Source organism: Penicillium chrysogenum (assembly GCF_028827035.1).
Source record: "Penicillium chrysogenum strain IBT 35668 chromosome Unknown utg000005l_segment0_segment0, whole genome shotgun sequence".
NCBI classification, from domain to species: Eukaryota; Fungi; Ascomycota; class Eurotiomycetes; order Eurotiales; family Aspergillaceae; genus Penicillium; species Penicillium chrysogenum.
In genome coordinates, this window is record NW_026622753.1 from 5,090,061 (window position 1) to 5,111,810 (window position 21,750).

At 49.5% G+C, this 21,750-nt stretch overlaps 9 protein-coding genes across 9 annotated transcripts; 2 read left to right on the forward strand and 7 right to left on the reverse strand.

Annotated features, from left to right (window-relative positions):
* Positions 1-354: 354 nt before the first annotated feature.
* Positions 355-1,867, reverse strand: N7489_010331 (sphingolipid delta(4)-desaturase family protein; the record flags this gene model as incomplete). The annotated part of the gene is made up of 3 exons (XM_056716080.1): positions 355-1,170; positions 1,245-1,523; positions 1,679-1,867. The coding sequence occupies 3 exons, from the start codon at positions 1,865-1,867 to the stop codon at positions 355-357; spliced, it is 1,284 nt and encodes a 427-aa protein (XP_056563702.1).
* Positions 1,868-2,099: 232 nt separating this feature from the next.
* On the reverse strand, positions 2,100-3,788 carry N7489_010332 (methionine aminopeptidase 2; the record flags this gene model as incomplete). The annotated part of the gene is made up of 7 exons (XM_056716081.1): positions 2,100-2,156; positions 2,216-2,302; positions 2,354-2,515; positions 2,567-2,830; positions 2,885-3,486; positions 3,588-3,692; positions 3,749-3,788. The coding sequence occupies 7 exons, from the start codon at positions 3,786-3,788 to the stop codon at positions 2,100-2,102; spliced, it is 1,317 nt and encodes a 438-aa protein (XP_056563703.1).
* A 301-nt stretch (positions 3,789-4,089) lies between these two features.
* Positions 4,090-6,155, forward strand: N7489_010333 (ankyrin repeat domain-containing protein; the record flags this gene model as incomplete). Its single annotated transcript, XM_056716082.1, has 2 exons — positions 4,090-6,084; positions 6,117-6,155. The coding sequence occupies 2 exons, from the start codon at positions 4,090-4,092 to the stop codon at positions 6,153-6,155; spliced, it is 2,034 nt and encodes a 677-aa protein (XP_056563704.1).
* Positions 6,156-7,960: 1,805 nt separating this feature from the next.
* Positions 7,961-9,289, reverse strand: gprD (the record flags this gene model as incomplete). Its single annotated transcript, XM_056716083.1, has 2 exons — positions 7,961-8,650; positions 8,714-9,289. The coding sequence occupies 2 exons, from the start codon at positions 9,287-9,289 to the stop codon at positions 7,961-7,963; spliced, it is 1,266 nt and encodes a 421-aa protein (XP_056563705.1).
* Positions 9,290-10,269: 980 nt separating this feature from the next.
* N7489_010335 (uncharacterized protein) lies at positions 10,270-10,945 on the reverse strand (the record flags this gene model as incomplete). Its single annotated transcript, XM_056716084.1, has 2 exons — positions 10,270-10,589; positions 10,654-10,945. 2 exons carry the CDS (start codon positions 10,943-10,945, stop codon positions 10,270-10,272), a joined length of 612 nt encoding a protein of 203 aa, XP_056563706.1.
* Positions 10,946-13,144: 2,199 nt separating this feature from the next.
* N7489_010336 (uncharacterized protein) lies at positions 13,145-14,196 on the forward strand (the record flags this gene model as incomplete). Its single annotated transcript, XM_056716085.1, has 2 exons — positions 13,145-13,389; positions 13,485-14,196. 2 exons carry the CDS (start codon positions 13,145-13,147, stop codon positions 14,194-14,196), a joined length of 957 nt encoding a protein of 318 aa, XP_056563707.1.
* Positions 14,197-14,576: 380 nt separating this feature from the next.
* On the reverse strand, positions 14,577-15,851 carry N7489_010337 (porin; the record flags this gene model as incomplete). The annotated part of the gene is made up of 6 exons (XM_056716086.1): positions 14,577-14,726; positions 14,804-15,306; positions 15,472-15,502; positions 15,560-15,648; positions 15,712-15,745; positions 15,804-15,851. 6 exons carry the CDS (start codon positions 15,849-15,851, stop codon positions 14,577-14,579), a joined length of 855 nt encoding a protein of 284 aa, XP_056563708.1.
* Positions 15,852-16,211: 360 nt separating this feature from the next.
* On the reverse strand, positions 16,212-18,486 carry N7489_010338 (asparagine synthetase B). The gene is made up of 10 exons (XM_056716087.1): positions 18,449-18,486; positions 18,321-18,371; positions 18,205-18,230; positions 18,104-18,130; positions 18,010-18,045; positions 17,798-17,946; positions 17,515-17,738; positions 16,481-17,491; positions 16,316-16,420; positions 16,212-16,255 (listed from the first exon to the last, which is right to left on the reverse strand). The coding sequence occupies exons 1-10, from the start codon at positions 18,472-18,474 to the stop codon at positions 16,216-16,218; spliced, it is 1,695 nt and encodes a 564-aa protein (XP_056563709.1). The 5' UTR covers positions 18,475-18,486; the 3' UTR covers positions 16,212-16,215.
* A 1,055-nt stretch (positions 18,487-19,541) lies between these two features.
* On the reverse strand, positions 19,542-20,287 carry N7489_010339 (E2 SUMO-conjugating protein UBC9; the record flags this gene model as incomplete). The annotated part of the gene is made up of 4 exons (XM_056716088.1): positions 19,542-19,795; positions 19,911-19,934; positions 20,002-20,161; positions 20,249-20,287. The coding sequence occupies 4 exons, from the start codon at positions 20,285-20,287 to the stop codon at positions 19,542-19,544; spliced, it is 477 nt and encodes a 158-aa protein (XP_056563710.1).
* Between the last annotated feature and the right edge of the window lie 1,463 nt (positions 20,288-21,750).

Genomic DNA, 21,750 nt, shown 5'->3' on the forward strand with positions numbered 1-21,750 from the left:
AACCTATTCTCGAGCTCGGGATAATCCATGTGGTCGCTACTAGAGCTAAGTCCATGTCGTACATAGTTGGGGACTACGTCTCCCTCCTTCGGTAATTGGTTAGTCGCAGACATTCGATCCTCTTGCAGACACAGGGACCGGACAGCATTTTGGTTGAGAGCGACTCTACCGAGATCAATACTTCGTGCTCCCTACGCGCACACGTTTGAAGCCTCATAAAAACCGCAAAATGACAGCCTATTCTTATTGAAAACAGATATATCTAACAAGCACCAGTACTCCACCCAGTAATGTATGTAATCGAACAACTGAAAATTCCATACCAGACGTTATAGTCAAAAGGCCGAACAAGATCTAACATTGAATCTCACTCTCCTTCCACCCATCACCCTCCTCGCCCGCCGGACCCGCCGACGCAGCCGAGATGCCCTCACCACCACGTCCATTCCATTGCTTAGACGCAGCAGAATCACCACCGCGCTTCGATCCACCACCAACAATCCGTCCACCCTGTTCACGCTTCACACGACACCAAGGACCAACATCCTTATCCAAGATGAAAGTGTAAATAACCCAAACCCAGCTCCGGTGACAAGGCAGCGGCTCATAGAACTCGCGCGCAATCTCATGCAGCTTATGCAATCTGGTCCACGGGATAGCAGGGAAATCGTGGTGCTCGTTATGCAAGCCGACGTTGTAAGTGAGGATATTGAGTGGGCCGTAGTACGAGTATGTCTCCGGGGGAGGAAGGGAGTCGAGCGGGTGAGGGGTCTCGGACTTCTCGTTCTTCTTCAGCTCTGCTAGGGACTCTGTGCCGCCGCTCTTCACGTTCGAGAAGAAGTAGTGCTCGGCGATGAAGTGGCCTGCGCAGGGGTGCAGGGATCCGGCGAGGAATGAGCTCAGCAGGAAATATAGTACTGGTTGCATGGTGCCGCATAGTTGGCTGAGGGCGTAGTCGAAGCTTATTTGGACACCTAGGTTCAGGAGGTGGATGTAGGTGAAGGGTGGGCTGTAGATGAACATTGGGCGCACGGCGTAGAAGAGAATCTGGAAGGTGCAGAAGAATGTCTTGCCCAGGAGGGAGTTTAGGAAGAAGGCCTCCACTGCTGTGGGGAGGTCGGTGTCGAGGCCTGTTACGCCGAGGGATTTGTGATGTGTTAGGTGGTAGGGCTGTTGGTCTTTTGTCAATTCATGGCTTCTCCTGGGTTTCTGCTAGTTTCTGGTTTCTGGAATAGTATACGTACTCTGAATGCTGCGCTGTAGGGCAGTCCGATAGGGAGGTTTGCGAATATGGCAAGCAATCGGTTGGCGAAAGCGGACCGGAATGCCAGGTTGTGTGAGATCTCGTGAATAGCGAGGAACAGATTCTGGTTGCAAGTCGCACCGATCACGTATGCCGTGGCCAGGAACCGCCAATCGAGCATTGAGGTGTTGCGAAGGAGATAGGCACAGGTGATTTGTAGGGACACGACGCCGAGGACGACCCATTTGGTAAGAGGCTCGGGGCCACATAGCTTGGTGACCTATAGACACATAATATCATGAATCAGCATTGCAATTGCATTTGTTGAGGCTGTCCGTCGCCCAGTAAAGTGGCCAGATGTATCCGGGAACTCCGCATGGAATCTTCATCGAACCCCCGTACCACCATGAGGGCCCGCAAAACAGGGTCACGTACCTCCGGATGGGCCTTGATGATTGCCTGTCGTCTTGAGCGATGGGGTTCTTCAGTGTACGTCCAGAAGAAATGGTCGTCGACCAAAGCATCCGGTGCCTGGATTCTGGTGGACTCTGGTTGCGTTTGGTCGGATGTTTTGGCTGCCGACACCCGGAGGTGCGGTGAACTTGTTTCAACGACCGCAGACATGATGCGAAATTGGTATGTGTCGAAGTTTAGGCCATGAGGGATAGGAGAGGCCTTAAAAAGTCGGAAGACTGGTGTTCCACGTGGGGCGACACGGCATCCTTGATGGCTTGAGGCTTGGCAGGATCGGCGTTTTGATGTCAAGGGACTCTCCGACTCTCCAATCTATTTAAGACATTACTAATGGGATGGATCTTTCAAGGATGCTTTTAGTATATACGGTCTATGGAATAAATCAGTAGTCGTCGCCACGGCTAATAACCTCCTTCACATTCGGGCGCAACACAATTGTCTAAAAGAACAAAGTCAGTAAACAATCAAAGTGGAGAACACCCCAAAATAGAAACATACATGTTCATATTGGGCAGTGTATGAGCCCTTGATATCGCAAAGAGGAGGGTAATCCTGGACAATTCCAGATGAAACCAGGTTGTTCAACTACATTCGTCAGCTTCAGTGTCTCACGTGTGAGCTGCATCGTTAACTTACGCCCAGGAGGTACTTGTCCTGACCGAGGCGGTCAATATACCGGCGACAGAAGGGAAGGGTGCCGAAGTTCTTGTTGATCAAATTCAACAAGTTCTTAGCGGAGGAAAGACGCAAGGGAACGTTAGGAGCATCAGCGGCGAGGGCGTAGTGCGAGGTTTCCATCTGGGACCATGTTAGCTGTGGTTCTCCGTCCAGGTGACAGTATAAACTCACTTCCTCTCGCACGTAGCCTTTGCCAGTACTACCGAAAGTCTCAATAGCAAAAACTTCACCCTCTTCCATCTTGGTCTGATCGGTGCTCTTGACGATAGGCACACTCTTGCCGCCGTGGATGACGTGCTGGTCAATGTTATGACCGTTCAAGTTGCGGATACACTTGACGGGGTGCATTGTGCCATTGATCTCAACTTCGTAACTCTCCATAGCTTCTTGAATGGCGGCACCGATATCACTCATACGGACGTCAATTCCCGCTTCCTAGAAACCCGTCAGCTCTGCTTGAGAAAAAGGTAAAGCTAGAGGCGAACTTACCCGGATACCAGTGTTGGTGGCGTCCTTCACGGCGGCGAGAAGAGGATCGTACACGGGGTCAAAGGTCATGGTGAAAGCACTGTCCACAATGCGGCCGTTAAGGTGCGCACCGAAGTCGACCTTCATCACGTCTCCCTCGTTCAGGACCATCTTGTTACCGGCGTTCGGGGTATAATGCGCAGCGCAATGGTTGATGCTCAAACCGCAAGGGAAGCCCATGCCACCCTTGATGTTATCACCTTCCTCCAGACCCGAGTGACCTGTCAGAGCGCGCACTGAATCCTCGATACCTTCCGCGATCTCAGTCAAAGTCTGGCCGGGCTTGATGTTCTTCTGCGCATACTGGCGGACTTGACGGTGAACTTCAGCACCCTGGCGGTACTCCTGCAGGAAGTCATTGTTCATGCGATCGAGGTATCGTTTCTCTTCGTTGGTGGTACGGTAGGCATTGTCGTTTAGGTATTCGACGATCTCACCCTCGGGGTACTGGCCGTTGGGGAAGAGGTTAGACACGGGGACGCGCGGTGGCTCGCTCTGAACCTTGGCACCGCCCTTCTTCTTGCTCTTCTTCTTAGGCTTCTTCTTTTTCTTCTTTTTGTCGGCTAGAGTTGACCCCGCTGTTAGTTCAATTCGGTTGATTTCTGTGGGGTGAGGTGGGGTCCTGGAGGCGCGGTCACGAGAAAGAAACCTCAACAAAGCTTACCTCCAGCAGCTCCAGCCTCTGCGGCACCCTCGTCTTGGGCGTCGTCCGAGTCCTCCTCCGCTTCAGCGGGAACTTGGTCTGCCGTCGGGGCGGCTTGGACGTTCACTGGTATCTAATCAGTCACACCTGGGAGAGGCAATCCAAAAATCTGAGATTCTTACAGTCCAGCTGATCTAACTTCTCTGTAGTCTGAGCTGCCATATTGAATGTGGCAATTAAACAAGTGCGTTCAAAGGCAAAAGAGGGGAATGTCGGATGTCGGGGAAAGATTTTTGCTGATAAGATAAGGGCGATTCCTGGAGATTTGCTTGGCAGCGGACTGCCCAGTTACTACCTCGTAGACTAGACCTATTCTTGACACGGACTATGACAAGTTGCCCTCATCATGACAACCTTGAAGCTTATGCATGAGTCCTTTTATAGGCTTCCTGCGATAAATACTCTCATCGAATACTGAAATTATTCCTCATCTCCCGTTATCGTCGTTGTCGACTGTTAAGCCATGTCGCTACTTCAACTCCCCTTTGAACTGCTACTAGAGGTAACTTCTTATCTAGAATTTGTTTCCGATCTCGGCTCTCTCTATCAATGTCATCCTCTTCTGTTTGGTTTGTTAAAAGAAAGAGTCGACGAATTGCTCAAGACAGAGCAGTCCCTCCAACCTCTGGCGTGGGCCGCAGCGAATGGGAAGAAAGTATGTGTTCGCAAGCTGCTAGACGCAGGTGCGTTGTTTGGAGATTCAGGCTGGATCCGACAGAGGAATGATCCTATGACAATAGCTGCAAAGAACGGTCATGTAGATATTGTCCGAATGTTCCTCGACCGTGGAAGAGACCCGACTCTAGCGATCAATGACGGAGGGCTCATTTCGTTTCCGCCCTCTAATCTTGATAACCTCGTCATTTTCGGAAACCCATTGTCCGTCGCTGTACTAGAGGGGCATGCCTCAGTTGTCAGCCTTTTAATTGAGCGTGGATTTATCAAACGCTGTATGGAACCCTGGGAGAAAAGAAAGTGGTGTGACTTATCATTATGCTTGGCGGTTAGGCAGAGGCATATTCCTATCATCAAACTTCTGCTTGCAGGAGGCTGTGATCCTAATATTATGTGTGGTCGCAACCACCCTTTGCATTATGTTGCTCCAGCTCCAGCTACAAGCACGACTATGGAAATAGTCCGTCTTTTAGTCGATGCTGGGGCTGACCCCACATACACCAGTTGGTCGCAATCGCCATTCGATCTTGCCTTGGAAACCGGCAATGAGCCGTTCGTCAATTACGTCTTCGAACGCTATGTTTTTGATACCGAACTTATTCTGGATATGGTCGGTAAAATAGACGGACGGCATAAGAGATTGGCGTCACTCCTCCTAAAGAAGATTGATTTGGACCACACGATCAATTTTGGTCCAGATGCACGGTCGAAAATTCTGTGTTTTGCTGTAGCTGGCGGCCTCGAGGATTTGCTGGAGAGACTATTATCAACGAGGACGTCTGTCCTTAGCAACTGGAATTGCGACCATGGCCATAGAAATATCATGGCTCTGGCCGTTGCATCTGGCAATATCAGAATGATAGAGTTGTTGCTCTATCATGGCGAATCTCTTTATCACGCCGTGACTTATCCCGCAATCCTTGTTGAGAGTGACATATATGGGGGCTGGGATCCCAATGATTGCCCCTCTTCGATGATTCTCGCGCTTGACCGAGGCCATGATGATGTCGTAAAGTACATCATTAACAAGGGCTTTGATGTTGTATTTGCATCACAACATGGGAAGGACCTTTTCAACAGAGCACTCTATCTGGGGAAAGTGGAAATCCTCCAAATGCTGTTTGAGACTTCTGGTCCGTCGATTGAAGATATTTCGTTTTCAGATGACGGCCTATCAATCCAGCTCGCGGTATTAGGAGGAGAAGCCGTCTTCAGGTTACTCCTCCAGCGAGGAGTACAACTACAACCGGATCGCATTGGACATTCCCGCGCATTTACATATGCTGCTATGCTAGCTAATGCGCCTATCTTGAAGATGTTCTTAGATGCGGGTTTTAATGCGGATGCGCAAGCCAAACTCGGATCACGATTCGAACTCGATGAAGAAGATAGAGGTTGTACACTCCTCTGTCTCGCAGCTCAGGCTAAAGATCGCGATGCCGCGCAAGCTGCAGTTAATCTTTTGCTAGAACGCGGGGCACGGCTCGACCAGCCAGTCAGCTTTCACAATTACACGCCTTTGCTCTTCACGGTCTCGGGAGTAGCCAGAAACATTGTTAGGGATACAGAATATTCCATCGAGAAAATTGCTAAGAGCGACACGGGCGAAGAGCAATATGAGCTACTATGTAGATTCAATGTTACTGACCGCGATGTACTAGGAACGAAGCTTCTATTGGAGAAAGGGGCCGATCCTCTCTTTTGCAACGGAAGTTCAGGGTCTGCCTTGGCCGTGGCTTCGTGGAAAAATGATATCGGAACGGTTAAGATGCTGCTGAAATATGTTGGTCAAGACGTTCCGATCAGTACCATCAGGTCTCATATATTGGCAGCGATGGCTCCTTCTGGCGCTAATCATAACATCACTGGGTGGAAGGCCATGCCCTCTTTAGCCATACAAAGGACACTCTGGAATTACTATTGGCGCAAGGCTTACCCTGCGAGCGAATAGAGAATTGAGTACCTAGGTCACTATACATACTTGATTTCCTCTGCCGGGGCTTCCCTATTATAGCTGCCGCCGCTTTTATGATGGTGCTCAGAGTCAGTCACGGTGATTGGGCTGCTCACTGATTGCTCCGTATTCGGTACTCGGAGTTTGGCTAGAGGCATTTAGTGAGCACTCGGCCTAACAATACTATTCATTGCTGAACTACTTTTTGATGGCCCTAATCAGCGTCAATTTATTTAAGATGTTCATGTTCCGTACTCTTTTTCGACTCCCAATCCTGGCCCGCTCAAAACACTCGAGTCGTTGAGGTCTCAACAATGGCCGCAAGCTTTAATGACGATATGCCCGGAGAGCTATAATCGAGAACTCTAGACGCTTAAAATGTTATGTATAAATTGCTAGGGTACATTAGTCTAGCTGGGAACGTGTTATTTGGCCGGTTATAGTTCAATTCGATTCCCTGGGGCATTCTCCTCGAGCCATGTTGGAGTTATTGGACCTCTTTCACATGTTTAGGGTTGTCCCGGTGTTATTCTGGTTTATCCAACGGAATGGCGAAATGTTCAGAGTGGTTTTTTTTCCTTTTCCATGTTCTTTTTCATTTCGCCCGGCAATGGTGAAGGTGCGAATTTCTTCACTTCCATCCTATCATCTTCTACGGAGCTATTCAAATAGGGAATCAAATCGGGAATGTGGGTCAGAGTCATCTGCGGAGATGAGGATCTACAACATACCAAGTTGGGCCGAACACACAATCCAAATCCCTTTTCTACAACATAGGAGAGGACGGCTTTTTCCGACAGATTCTAGCCCAGGCGCTAGAAAGACTCACCTCCACCGGCTCGGCTAAGCAGCGACCATTGCACATTTGGGACTACCTCCGAGATACATGATTAGTCGGAGACCCATCCACAGTCTCCTGAATATCCTGATGGACTGAACTAGCTTTTACCACCGTACGCTTCAACGGCAAAGAGTTCTTCCAATCGACTCAGTGAGTCTAGTGTACTCCCATATGCGGGAAAAGATTGGATTTCTTTACCCATGTCCTATAAATTTGTTTATTTTGATTTTTTATAGTTGCCTATCTTCTTCGCCTGTACCCACTTAGTTATAGTTCGAGGAAATTTCGAATACGCCGGGAAGTGGTCCAACGATATCATAACGGATACTCGGCGACACTTTTCCACTGATGGAGGAGATTTATGGTTAATCCTACGTATCCATAAGACATAACGTGAGTTATCATTCAGATGGTTGAAGGGAAAAAGTAAGAGATGTATAACTTTTCTTTTCTAACTCCAGACTGAAAAGAAGCAACGGTTAAGAAAAAAGAAGCCTTGCGGGCCCGGCCCTAGACGGCTTGGCTCTTGGCTCGCATAAATCTGTAAATTGTGCTACTCCACATGTTTTTTTGGATCTGACTGCGTTGAACAACTCTGGCCTGGGAAAATTCTGTGCAATTAGCAGAGTTTTGGTGTCGGTATTCGGGTCTCCTAATGGATGTGTCCGTAAGATCGGCCACAGAATCCTGACGAGTTTGCAGATCTATGGTATCATCTCGTCTGGTTCTTACCGAGGCGGGATACTGCATATTATTAAATATATCGGATAATGAGAGAAAGATATCCTGTGGCAAGGGGTGCCTGAGTGAAGTAAATACAGCAATATCATATACAGAATAAGGCATGCGGCATATCCAAAAGTCTTAGCCGCTGCGACGCGCGCTCCTCTCCTCCGACTCTATGACAGAGACTGGCTCATGAGAAATCTCAATCGTGGTCTCCTGGTACACACCGTGGAGGTTCGACATCTCCATATCATTCTTCCCAACGATGTCCTCGGTGGAGCCTTCGAAGGGACTGGTGTGGTCTTTGTCGGGCACGCTGCGGCGCATTTTCGAGTTCAGACGAGATCCTATCCGGAAGGCCTTTCGAGACCGGGACCCAGCATTGGTGGTGATATTCGTTTGCCATTGGGAGTCGGTGTTGCCGTAGCTATGGTCAGTGGTGCTGTGCTCGGTATCGAGGAGCAGGTGACGACGGGTCAGAGTGTAGACGACCACATCCATAGCACCGGAAAAAGCCATCAGACAACCAGCGACACCGAAGTAGGCCTTGCTGGGAGAGTCGCCTCGCGCAGTGGCCATACGACCCGCTGCGAGGGGCAAGGACAGAATCAGGTACACCAAGGGGTAGATAACCATGTAGATGACGACACGGTTCAATCGACGCAGACTGTCCTGCTGGCCACGGCGGAGCATGGTCGCTTGTTGCATACGACGTCGGAGGTAGAAGAACATGATCGTATAGAGAACAATGGTGCCAAACTCGGAGAGGAAGATCCAGATATAGTGGCCCCAGAGGCGCTCATCTTCGTATTGTGGACTCAACCAGCACTATACTATTAAGTTAGTCAAGTTCATCATCGTCACCCTATCATCACAGGAGCAGAGACAGACCCAGTTGGCTTCGGAAATGACAAAGACGTTGGATCCATAGAGGCCGACCGGAATGAATCCCAAAAGAAGAATGAACATCCACAAACCAATCACACAGGATACGAAGATATTGAAAGGCAGCTGCCGACCACGCAAGACGACAAAGCCTGTGTGCAGAGCAATAGACAAGACAAACAGACCACTACCGGGATCTGCTGTTTGAATCCACCAGCCCTGCAAATAGCAGGCCACTTCACCAGAGTGAATACTGCCCCGGGCCACCCAATATAGACTGATCGTAAAAGCGATAGCCTGTTGTAGATCGATCAGCAATAGATTGTAAATGAGAACGACATATTGGTTCTGCGCAAGCGAGTTTTTGTAGTACCGCTGCCAGTAGATGAATCGATAAGTAAGGAACGACAGTAGACCCAGAGTGGAACATAATGAGCAGAGAGCAAGGATTCCCATAGCAATAAAGAGCGACCGGTCGACACCTCGAAGGGGACTCTCCTCGTGGAACTCCCAGCGGCGGGCGATAGAGTCCTCGCCGCCATCAGCGTATAGGGAACGCAAGACATGGGTGAGTAGAACCATGATTCAGGGCTCCAGGAACTCTGTGAGGGGATCTTGAAAATCCTCTGCAGAAGGAGGGATCATGTTTGTATGAGAATGGCTATAAGAATGGGATTCCCTAGGGTACTGCTCCTGAATTAGGTTTAAGCGGACTGCACTGCATCTGATGCTCCACCATATGGGGTGTTTTCCCTTGTAAGTACTATGTTGTAGATCCAATCTCTCTTTTTGCCCTATACGTCTATCTTTCCAAAACCGACTGGGAGCACAATGGCGGACCATGGATCGCCACCGCCATAGCGTCTATATAGTTGCCATCAGGAGATTGTGATTAGAAAGACCGTATACTGCATTGGAGAAACCAAATTTAGGCTCTAAGATATGTTTGGCCAAGATAGAACGCTAGGGTGAATGATCTCCACTCCCAAACGCAGCGGGGCATGGTGCTCGACTGCCGAAAACCGCGGCGTCGATCTCTAGCCAGAAAAAAGTGCAAATAAGATTTGGCGGCATAGACCGCGTCTCTCATTAGACTAAGTGGGTTCTGCGTACCCAAGTAGTATTGGCTCACAAATGTGAGGTCCGCCAGCAATTATGGAGAAGCTAGCAGATAATGTCTTTGTCCGCAGATGTCCGCGTCCGCGTACCGGAGCTACTCCAAAACAACAGTCTGTTATTTTTCCCTTCTGAAGTTATAAGAAAAGGAAGTAGGAGTGGTAGGGTAAAGCGTGATATTACCTACTAAGAATAGCTATATTGTCATGTATCGGGCTCTCCGCATCCAAGTCGCTTGTTAAATAGGACTTGGGCTTGAATCTAGCTAGGTCGATGTGTATCTGAGCTAACACAGCAAAATTAGCCATTAAGCCAAACTACGAGGTAGATGTACGAAGGAAAGTAAGAATTCTATAGCCTTAGGTGTGTATAAAATGTAAACAAGTAAGTTTGTGTTTCGATACAATATACAATCTCCATATCATGTAGATAACTATAGGTCTTTATTAATAGGCCACTCTCTGCACTCGAGCCATACGGAGCTTCAGTAATCGACGGTATCCGGACGACTCATGACACGTTTCCGGGTCAAATGTCGCTCCTTTGTCAAATAGTAGCTTTGCCATTGCATCCTTTCCTTGTTCAAGAGCAAATTGTACCGGTGGACAGTCAAGTTCACCACCAGGGTCAGCGCCATGCTCGAGTAAGAGCTTGACAGCGCTAGGTCGGCCATTGCAGACAGCCAGACTCAGAGGACAGAAACGGATTGCCCTCCGGCTTGGCTTATGGTTTTCATCGAGGACAGGCCACTCATTCAGTATCTTTTCTAGCAGATCATCGAGATGATTGGCAATCGCTCCCCCTCAACAGAAAGCAGCGTTGAGCGTTACCATAACTCAGTATGCGATCCACATTCATCCCGCTTAGTAGTAATTCCCCCACCTCGTAGTTTTCCGGTATCGGTCGAGAGAATTCACGCAAGACATCGAACCACTCTAGTCGCCGCCAATCGAAGTTATTCGCTAGTAAGAGCTTCATGACGGGGAGGTTGTATGATTTCGCGGCTCTGAGTAACAGCCCGTGATCTATATGCGAGTCTGCGCCAGCCTCTACCAAGAGTTTGGCGATTTCCAGATTTGTAGATGATGCTTTCGCTGCTGCAGCTAGGGCTAGAGGCGTCATGTCATACATGTCATATGCATCGAGGTTGCAGTAATTGTGTTCAAGTAAAAGCCTCACAATTGGTACATGTCGCATTCTGACTGCTCTGCATAAAGGAATTGCAGCATATCTGTCCTGGCTGTTGGTGTGGGTCTTGTGTTCGAGAAGTAGTTTGACGACCTCAACATGCTCTTTTTCAATTGCCTTAGTAAGCGCTTTTTTGTATAGATCTCCTCCTTTTTCGGTGTCGTGGTGAATGCAGTGAGGCAGGAATAATTCAACAAGATGAGTGTGTCCATTCGATGCGGCGATCACTATTGCTTCTCGTCCAAAGACAATATCGTCCAATATCTTCATACCGCACATCTGCAGCAGTTTCCGCGCACTGGTTTCCTTCTCTTTTTAGTTGCCCATGCTATCGCTTTCCCAGGAGAGTCTTTGGCGATGGTTCTATAAAGCACCCTATTTGACAAAGCATGGAAGTGGCGGCAGACCCGTGTGAATGCATTGAGGCCAGGATAGTCAAGGCGGAGGGAGATCTCCAGTAGCAGCTCGTTAGGAAATTCTGAGAGAGTCGGCATGTTTTCGATACAGGTTGATTGTTGAGGAAGGGATGCGTGGGAAAAAGAAGAATGAATCAAGTCAGTGTGTCACTTTGGGTTGAGCCGTTTAATTCTGATAGCTCGCGGCTACTTAGGGAGAGCATTTATACAGGCTCTCCGGGAATCTGCTTTGTGTTGTGTTTTATGTTGAATAAGGCCAGTGTTTCAAGTCAGCGCCGTGTTCCTCATGCGTAGCTCTTTGATCCAGAGATCTATTTAGTTTCAAAAAGTATATAACAATAACACTATACATTACAAAGGAGACTTCGGCGTTTCATTGTCTATTTATGGATACTAGCGAGTACAAAGACATACGTGCAGGCACAGAGCCCCGGTTATTTTATATCTTAAGCTGCCAAAGAAAGCTTTGGCTTCATCTTCAGTGTGTCGCGTCCACTTGAAGATAACAACAAGAGCCAGTTGAAGTTTCTCTTAAGCGCTCAAGACAATGCTTTTCGTGCAATCGGCTTTTCGAGAGTGGAATAGATAAGTAAGCATGTCCACGACTATGGAAATACGACATCATCAATATAAATGTCAATTTAGGGGCTGCTTTGTTTCGTTAGTGAAGTTCTTGACATAATGGGAGTCTCTCGCCCAGCGCCGTAAGCGCCGTTGGAAATCGATGCAAATCCGAAACATAAGAATAAGCAAGAGGCGGAGGCGCAGATAACTTAGGTACTACTTTAGACTGGAGGGTCGAACTTGCACAACAGGATTGGTTTTCACTGCTAGGCTACGCCATATTTCTTTCATTATGATTCCCTAAGCGCCCAAGGCATACTTCCCATCCCCTTGACATCAACATTCTCAGCATCTGGAGCGTAGATGAAACCAGTAAGACAAGCCTGAGCTCACTTTTATACTGTTCATATACCCACATTCCCGAGGTATGACCATCGCGAGATTTTGCCGGAAATTAGGTCTCTAGGTCTCGTCAAAACTCTCGATCTTGCCATCCCTCCATCAAGTGCCCCAAATCTTGCACTTCGGAAGAGTCAAGAATGGAAGTCTCATCGGCTCCTAGGGACTGAGTCCCCATAGCTATCCCGGAGGCTTCAAGAGCGAATGCCGCAGCCTAGCCTCTTTCACCAACAATTCCACCAGCTTCAATGAGACGTGGATCACCGAGTCCAAGCTCATGAAGAGCACTCGCAACCTCTATCACAAAAGGAACCTTAACATCACGCTATGTGGATCCTTTGGTATCCCAAGCTGGTGAAGGAGGGTTCTCATTGGATCAAAGGGTTAATAGCGTAGGTGACCTACCTAGGTTGATATCTCTTATCTAATCTGATCATCAGCTCCAGGGAGCTATGGGAATTGTAACTGCCCACGTGCCTATAGTTGTAAGTTGTATTAAATGTTGCTATTTCAATAGACGAAGGAGATGGAATAGAGTGATTTCATCCTCTAGAATCTGCCAATAGCCAGTATTGAATACGTGGTGTCCTTGTACGATCAGCTTCGAACCGCAGTGACGCCACTCCGATCTTCACCTCCGCTCTTCTTCCGTTTCTCCCTCTCTCTCCCTCTACCTCTTCCAACCCCTCCCCCCACCTCCTACCTATGCTATTATTTTTCTGTTTATTTCGATGTCACCGTCTCTAGATATACAATGCCTTCACCTCGAATAGCAGCAATTCTTCTCTTTCCACGCGCAACCCTCTCTTCCTCTTCAACCTACCGCAGCATCTCAACCCAACGCCTCCGACCACAATTGCACCCATGCAAACATCCACAGCGGTCCTCGAGGCCAAATATATCCCTTTTCTCAACCAGCAACCCCGCCCAAGCCCGCGAAGCAAACTTCTACGAAATCCTCGACGTCCCGACAACCGCATCAGCAGCGGAGATCAAGAAGTACGCCCAAACCCACACTCAACATGTCTCCCTCCCCCTCCACCCCTGCATCTCCAAACCACATGTATCTCCAATACTTACATATCCAACCCTAGACAATTCTACGCCCTCTCAATGCGCCACCACCCAGACCGCAACCGCACAGACCCAGACGCAAGCCAACGCTTCGCCCGCATTTCCGCCGCCTACAACGTCCTCGGCAATGCCTCCAAGCGCGCAGTCTACGACCGCGACCACGGCTTCCATACCGCGCAGCACGCCTCGCCCGGCCAAACCCACACCCACCAACGCCCGATGGGCAGCCACAGCAGCTACGCCGGCTCACGACCCGCCAGCGGGCTGAGCAAGCGGCGCTCGGCATTCCGTGGTCCGCCGCCTAGTTTCTACGAGCAGGGTGGATACGGCGGCACGGGGAGACAGGGGCAGGGATGGGCGGCTGGTGGTGCTGCGGGGTCGGAATTTCGAGCTGGCGCGGGCGCTGGGACGAAACATGCTGATCCGGAGGATTGGGAGGGGTTTATTCATCGGAATCCGTTGCATCATTTTAATGCTCAGGGACATTTCCGGACGCAGGCGGCGGAGGATCGGAGGAGGAGGGAGAGGAGGAGGGAGAGGAGGAGGGGGGCTAGGAGGATGGAGGAGGAGAGGGTTGAGCGTGAGCCTGGGGTTGACCAGACGATTTCAAGGTTCTTTCTTTGTTCCGGGTGTTTGATTGTGATGCTTGTTGTCGTGGATCTTTGGCGGTCGGTTCCGAAGGCTGTTGATGGGAAGAAGACGAAGAAGCAGAGGGAGGCTTTGTCTTCTTGATGGAGTTGTGCTAGACTGTTCCGCACATTCATCCTTGGATACCTGTACATGTCCAAGTATGTACATAGGTTCAAATACATTGCTGGTTGATGTACACTAACTCTTGTATGGCTACGAGCACACTCCCCGGTGCTTTGTAGATCTTATGGATCGATCAGACTGATCAACAAAGGAAAAAGTTGGATTTGATATACAAAGGGTGATCGAGCAGAAAGATCTACGACACACGCACATGGTTATTATCTTGGACGAAACCCCACCATAATCATCGTTCTGGCGAATCAGCAAGACAAGTGAACTAGTAATTGAAGTTTACAAAGATCTTCCCAAAAGATGGTAGTTCATCTGTCAGGTTTCTGAAAGGATTAAAATCCAGACGCTTAAGCCTCGAAGGTGAAGCTGGCGCCGACCTTGTGGGCAGCCTGGTTCAGGTTCTGGGTATCGAAGGAAGCACCGAGGCCGAGGGTGACACCAGGGCGGAGCAGGACGTTGTAAGCCAGAGCGGCAATACCACGGTCGTTGATCTTAGCCTATATTGCGAGAAAATTGCGCGATTAGTCGTAATCCATAACAGCGATAAGAAGCAATCCAAGGACGTAAAACTAACCTTGGCGAAGGAAGAGGGGTCCAGGCGGTACTTGCTGGCGACCTCGAGGCCGACGGCGTTGCCGGAGGTGGAGTCCCAAGAAGCCTTGGCACCGGCCTCGACCTGGGCGTTGACGCGGTGGTAGTAGCTGGCGGAGAAGAGGGACAGGTTGTTGCTGGCGGTGATGGCAGCGGAGTACTGGGCAACGCTGTAGCCGACGGCAGCGGAGTACTTGGTGATGGCGGCCTTGTTGACGTCGTAGCCACCCTCAGCACCGACGAGGAAGCCCTCGTGGCCGAGAACGGCGTCGAAGTTGGCGGTGGGGCCGTTCAGGAGATCGAAGAAGGCACGGGCGTTCAGGTTGGGCTGCTTGAAGTACAGGTTGAGCTTGGCACCCTTGGACTGCTTAGCGGGCTGGTACTGGGTGAGGATCTCAGCCTTGAGGCCCTTGGCGATGTTGTTGTCGAGCTCGAGCTTGGTGTCGAGGGCGTTGGCGGTGGTCCAAGCCTGGGTGAGGGTGAGGCCTGGTCGGAGTGAGCATATTAGCCTAATCCTTTGCACCTTGGCATCCGAAAAAATAATTAGGTTCGTCCGGCGCGCTATTGGAACACCACATCCAAACATCAATGGCATGAGACGGGCTGTGTGCGCGCCGGGGTCGGGAGGTTTTTTGTGGAGGGGGCCTTTACCAGTGGGCGCATCAACATATTTGGCCTCGAGCTATAGACAACAGTTAGTAATTTGCAATAGCGGATTCGGAAATTATATTCAACGTACCTGACCAGCAATGGGGCCCTCGTGAGCAGACTTGCCCTTAACGGTGAAGGTGACACCGTTGGGGGCCTTGGACTTGACCTCAAGGTTGGCTAAAATCTTTCAATCAGCTATTGAATCTTCAATTACTGGCGCAATGTGGTGGATAGACGAACCGGCAGCGCCGTGGTAGAAATCCTTGTTCAGGAGCTATTGGAATCGGGTGTTAGCCAAGGTTCTGAGTTTTGTTCCCAACAGTTTTGCGTACATCGTTGGTCGCCTTGGCGATATCAGAGAAAGCAGCGGGGGCAGACATATTGACGAGAGAGTGGAATTAGAGATGGAGGAAAGGAGGTTTTATGAAGAGATGAAGAGAGAGGAAGGAAAGGAAGAGTTGTGATGATGTTGGGGGGAACCTAGGGGCTTAGCACGGGTTAGTGGGAGGTCGGTGATTGGCGGTTGCCCGGCTGCCGGGAAAGCCCGCCGGCAATGTTTGGGCAGGGCAGGTCACGTGTTTACGTCAATACAAAGTAAAAATATTGAGATCATAACAATTATACCGACTATATACCAAAAGAAAAGGGTATATAAAATCTAATCCGGTGTTATATCCCCCAAAAGAAAATGCTAAATCAGAAAACAAAGTCCAGATCTTTTTGTTTATATGCTCTCAAGGCTTTTTACTCCTTGTCATACTTCTGGTTGTGGATGGCGATGGCTCTGCAAAGGATGGTTAGAGAAAATGACTCAAATAGGAGAATAGAATAAGCAATAGCTCACCTTCCACTGGGGTCGGTCTGCTTGGACCAGGTAGGGGTCCAGCGCTCGACAGTGCCGGCACAGTAAGGAGGGAAGTGCTCATCGAACATGGTACGGTACCAGTATCTATACCCCAGGTTAGTTTTCAACAGTACTATAAAATGGGAGAAACAAGCGAAAACATACGCCTCCTTGGTGTCGGGAACGTCAGTACCCCATTCGGGCTTAGGGTTCTTCATCATCTCATCGGTGACCTGGCGCTCGGCCTCATCCTTCAGGCCGTCAATCCAGCTGTAGCCAACGCCATCGCTGAACTGCTCCTTCTGGCGCCAGAGAATTTTATCGGGCAAGTAGGCAGCGGTTTCAGGCTCATCGGAGGTGTCGAAGGCCTTGCGCAGCATGTGCTTCTCGATACGCTCGGGGGTGATCATCTTGTCCTGGGGGTCAACACCCATGCAGGTCTCGAGGAACTCCTTGTCGAGGAAAGGAACACGAGCCTCAAGACCCCATGCGGAGGTGGACTTGTTGGCACGGAGGCAGTCAGCCAAGTGCAAGTTCTTAACACGGCGGACGGTCTCCTTGTGGAGCTCCTCCTTGTTGGGGGCGGCGTGGAAGTAGAGGTAGCCACCGAAGATCTCGTCGGAACCCTCACCACTCAAAACCATCTTGACACCCATGGCCTTGATCTTACGGGACAGCAGGTACATGGGAGTAGAGGCACGGATGGTCGTCACATCGTAGGTCTCGAGGTGGTAGATAACGTCAGAGAGAGCATCGAGGCCGTCCTCAACAGTGAAGGTGAACGGGTGGTGCTTGGTGCCAAGGAACTTGGCAACCTCAAGGGCAGCCTCGGTATCGGGGGCACCAGGAAGACCGATGGAGAATGAGTGCAGCTGCTGGAAGGTGGTGACAGTCGACAGGTCGTTCTCGTCATCAATGCCAACCAACTCACCGTCGGCATTCAGGTTCTGGGGAGCTTTGCGGGCTGCTTCGGCCATGCGGAGGGTCTCACGCTGGGCGATAGACGCGACCAAGCTGGAGTCCAGACCACCAGACAGCAAAACACCGTAGGGAACCTCAGCCATCAGACGCTTGCGGACGGCCTTCTCGAGACTCTGGCGGACCACCTTATAGTCAACGGGGGTCGTGGGGACGTTGGTGGGGTCCCACCACTTGGGCTCGAAGTAGCGGGTCAAGCTGTCGGTCTTGGAATCATAGACGTGGCCCGGGGGAAGGCAATGATGTTGTCACAGACGGGGTGCAGGCACTTGAGCTCAGAGGCAAAGAAGACGGCGCCGGGAGTGGAGGAAGAGCGTCCAAGGTAGAAGCTGGTGATACCAATGGGGTCACGAGCAGCAACAACACGGTCCTGCTTCTTATCCCAAAGAACCCAAGAGAACATGCCATCAAGGTGCTTAGGGGCATCAAGGCCATACTCCTCATACTAGTATATATCAGCATTTAGACTCCTTGTCCGATTCCGCTGTATCGCGTGTGACATACCAAGGGAATGATAACTTCGCAATCAGAGTGCGTCTTGAAGTTGTACTTGTGGTGGAGGTTCTTGCGAATGAGGCGGTGGTTGTAGATCTCACCGTTGACGGCGAGGGCGAGGCTGCTGTCATCGTTGACGAGGGGCTGGGCACCGGAGTCTGAGAGGATATTGTTAGCATATAGATCTTCAAGTTGTTGGTCGTTCACAGGGGGCCACATACCAACACCGACGATGCTCAGACGCTCGTGAGCCAGGACTATGAATCGCGCGTTAGCATACCACGCCGACACCAAAATCATTGCGTGTCAACTCACTAGTGCTCTCGGCGCAGAAGTTTCCACCTGTTGGAAGACTTTTGTTAACCCTATGATCCTCACATATACTGCGAGATGTTGCAACTCGGCCTGTGACTCACTCCAATCGGGACCGCGGTGGCGCACACTATGATCAGGGACAAGTCAGCGAGAATCCTGTAGATCGGGAATTGCAATTGCAGATTTCCGCAATTGAAGGGACAGTAGAGGTACTCACGCCTTGGCCATGCGCAAAGCCGTAGGCTTGAACTTTTGCACATCGGGGTGACTGTAGGACTTCTAGTTAGTATTCTGCAAATTGACATCCCACCAGGCGCGGGGAGCTAAGACTAGGACAAGACGAACTGGTGGCACGCGAAAATTCCACACATGATGGGCAATTGAAGAAGTGTGGGTAAGATTGAAGATCAAAGAGGAGAGAGAAGAAGGGTTCCGGAGTGGAATTGACTAATCGTCCGGTTATATGGGGAACCATAGAACGGCGATTTTTTTTCCAAATTTGCCCCGGTGCCGTCTCGGCGGGGGCGAGGGGCGATGTCGGCAAGTCTTTTGAGTCACCGATAAGATAACGGCCCTTTGGACTATTCTCTACTGCCTAAGTAAGGGTTTTACTACTCTTTACTGTGGCTAGGTATGCGGCTATATCCGAGGACTCTTGCAATGGGTCATCCATGGATATTTACATATGTATACTCGTCCATCTCAGTCTGATACAACATAGGCGACCCCTGGAGAATGAGCTGATTACCATCACGTGACTATTATACCCCCACCATGTGAACTATAGCCCTAGCCAAGCCTCTTCCTCGAGGAAGTGTACCTCGATGTCTGTTCAAGGAAACTGATAATAAATATCAAATGGAATGTGAAGCCAAGTCAGTCTTATCATAAAGGCGACACACCTGTCTCGATATTGAGGCCATCAAGATCTATGCGGGGCCCACAAGGGTTGCAAGATGTTTTTGAAGGTTCCCGGATTGGTGTCTTATTGATGAAAAGTGCAAGTTGGATCCAGCTTCCAAAGACACCCACCATGGGCTCATTCCATCTGCGAAGAAGGGCATGGATGGAAGTTGTGTTGGCTGCCCGAGTGGTCTTATCTATGCATAGAAGCAAATAAGTACGACATCGAATTTCTTCTGAGTCACCCTGAACTCAATACATGGCAAGTCTAAGCATCCCAGCAGGGAGCATGTATGCAGTATCATTGTTTTTCAATGACCTTAAGCCCAGAAAACGCCATCCATTGGGATATGTAGAAACGCCATGCTCGCGATAGAAAAGCAAAAGTTGCTCCCTTCGTTAAACAAGAAATGCATAATCTTGCCACAATTTCCCTGTATCCCATGCTGAAAGAGAGAAAAAGAAAAGTAAATGACCCATGCAGCGCCATCGCTGTTTACGCTTGTGTAAGTCAAAGCCTGATTAGGCTAGTTTCCTAATTGGGCTGGTTTTCCCTGACAACCATGCGAACCCTGCGTTCGTATTGAGGACGGTCCTTCTTGAAGAGGTTGTAGGCCTCAGCCTGCGCAGGTGACTCGGGGTTCGGGTCATCCAGAAGATCTTGGATGCCAAGCAAAAGCTGCTTAATAGTGATAGCAGGTCGCCAACCCTCCTCCTCATTCAGAATTGATAGACAAACCGTTCCGGAAGGGTAAACATTGGGATGGAATAGTGCTGGCGTAAATTTGCCTGAACAGTTCTTATATTAGTGTTTTGTCGTCATAAGAAATCATGGTGAAAGCTCCTAGCAGAAGCTCTCTTCTGGCGAATTGCCGCAGGATTATATCGCGAAGGGAATACATACATTTGGGAGGCTTGGTAGGATATTCTAGAAGCGTGAAAGAACCTAGATTAGTATAAGGATCTTCAATAGTCATGAATGTTGCGCCACTCACCATCGGGGAAGATCAAGTCAAGTTTGAAGAGTCCACCTTCCCAGAGAGTGTTAGCCTTGCCTGGAATAGCGCATTCCCAGTTCTTCAGGTCAAGGCCACCCTGCGGGGCACGTTTCGGCTTTGCGACAAAACCAAAGGGTGGTCGCGACGCCATTGCTTTCTAGAGAAACCATAAAGGTCAGCGCGGGGCAAGGGTATGGCGCAAGCGATGCGCAGAATCGCGGAATCCGCTGGACAAGAAATGTACGTACCGCTCTTCTTGAAGACGGTTCTGGCACAACGACATCTTGGGTAGTGCTCAGCGGGTGAGTAGCTGAAACGGGCTGCCTCGCAGAAGGTGGTAGAAGATCAAGCAGTAGAAAGATACAACTTGACTGCAAATAAGCAGAGGACGACCGGTAGTTGGTGATGGGTAAGGGGAGGGGGAGAAAGAGGTGAGGTGATGAGCGGAAGATTTTAAAGGTGGCAATCGTCAAAGCCGGGGAGGTGATAGCAATTGACCTCCCCACGCGAACAACCTTGGAATGACCTTGCTTATGTAATACCTACTAAGGACCGGCCCGGCCTTGTCCAGGAACCTCCCAAGGAGCCTCACTTCTATTGTTAGGCATAAATAACAATTACAACGGGTTCTATGAGATATTCTTTCTTTCATATATTCTATGTGGCTATATATTACAAGTGCAACCCCTAAGCATTTTGATCTAACCCTGGGAGTCCACGGGTCCGGGTGCTCACCGAGCATATATTATTCGGGGATTGATATAACCACACCCCCCCGGCCTGAAAATTAGGTATCAAACACCACTGCCTTCCTAATCGGGTGCGACTGGGGATTCTGCCATGCCTTCTGCCTGTGCAGAGTTTTCTGCCATATAATTCTGCCACCACTATAGGAATTCCGGTTTATATAGTAGAAAGACATGCACTTTGATCAGGAAAAATCGTACATTTCTGTCGAATTAAGAATTGGTGGACTCAATACTAAGCCTTGGTGTACTCAATATATTGTTATTCATCCTTTTTACCCTCGAGACGCGCTTTTTTGACCCCTTGCACGTCCGCATTCGCGTCTTAGGCCTCGGTGCTAGGTATGGTGCTGGATACGCTGCTGGGTACGGTGTACAGTGCTAGTATAGGTATGGTGCTGAGTAGAGGTGCTGACAAAAGTGACTTATTTTTACATTGTGTTTGCCTACAAATTGCAGGTATCTGGTATCATCCTATATAAATCCCCTAGTTATTATTATTAAGACCGAGTACTACCTACCTACCTAGGTATGTACTTAGGCTACGTTTAGGGAGCACACAGATATACCCAGGGCGTTGTAACTTGATCTAAAAAATGTGACCTTGTATATGAAATATACCCGTGCTGATAATCTCTTCCAAGGTTAATTAAAGGGGAGTGTTAACCGCACCCCCTTTGGATCATGGCAAGCTAGTCAGCTGTATTCACTATTTGGCTGATGATAACCCATCGAGATATTCATATCAACGGCGCTATGGATTCAGGTCAACCCTACCTGATACAACCCAAGTCCCGGATATTCCACTTGTAATTACAATTTCAAATGTGCTTCCTTCCAACCACTACGCTAGGCAAAATATAACTTATGACCTTGGCCGGCAAAATTATGAACAAAGGCATTCATATACCTCTCCAAGCCAACAAAGAGCCCAACAGGGTCTACAATGCCCTGTATCAACAATAACGGCGAAGGGCTGCAGCGAGAAAATGGTTCTTTA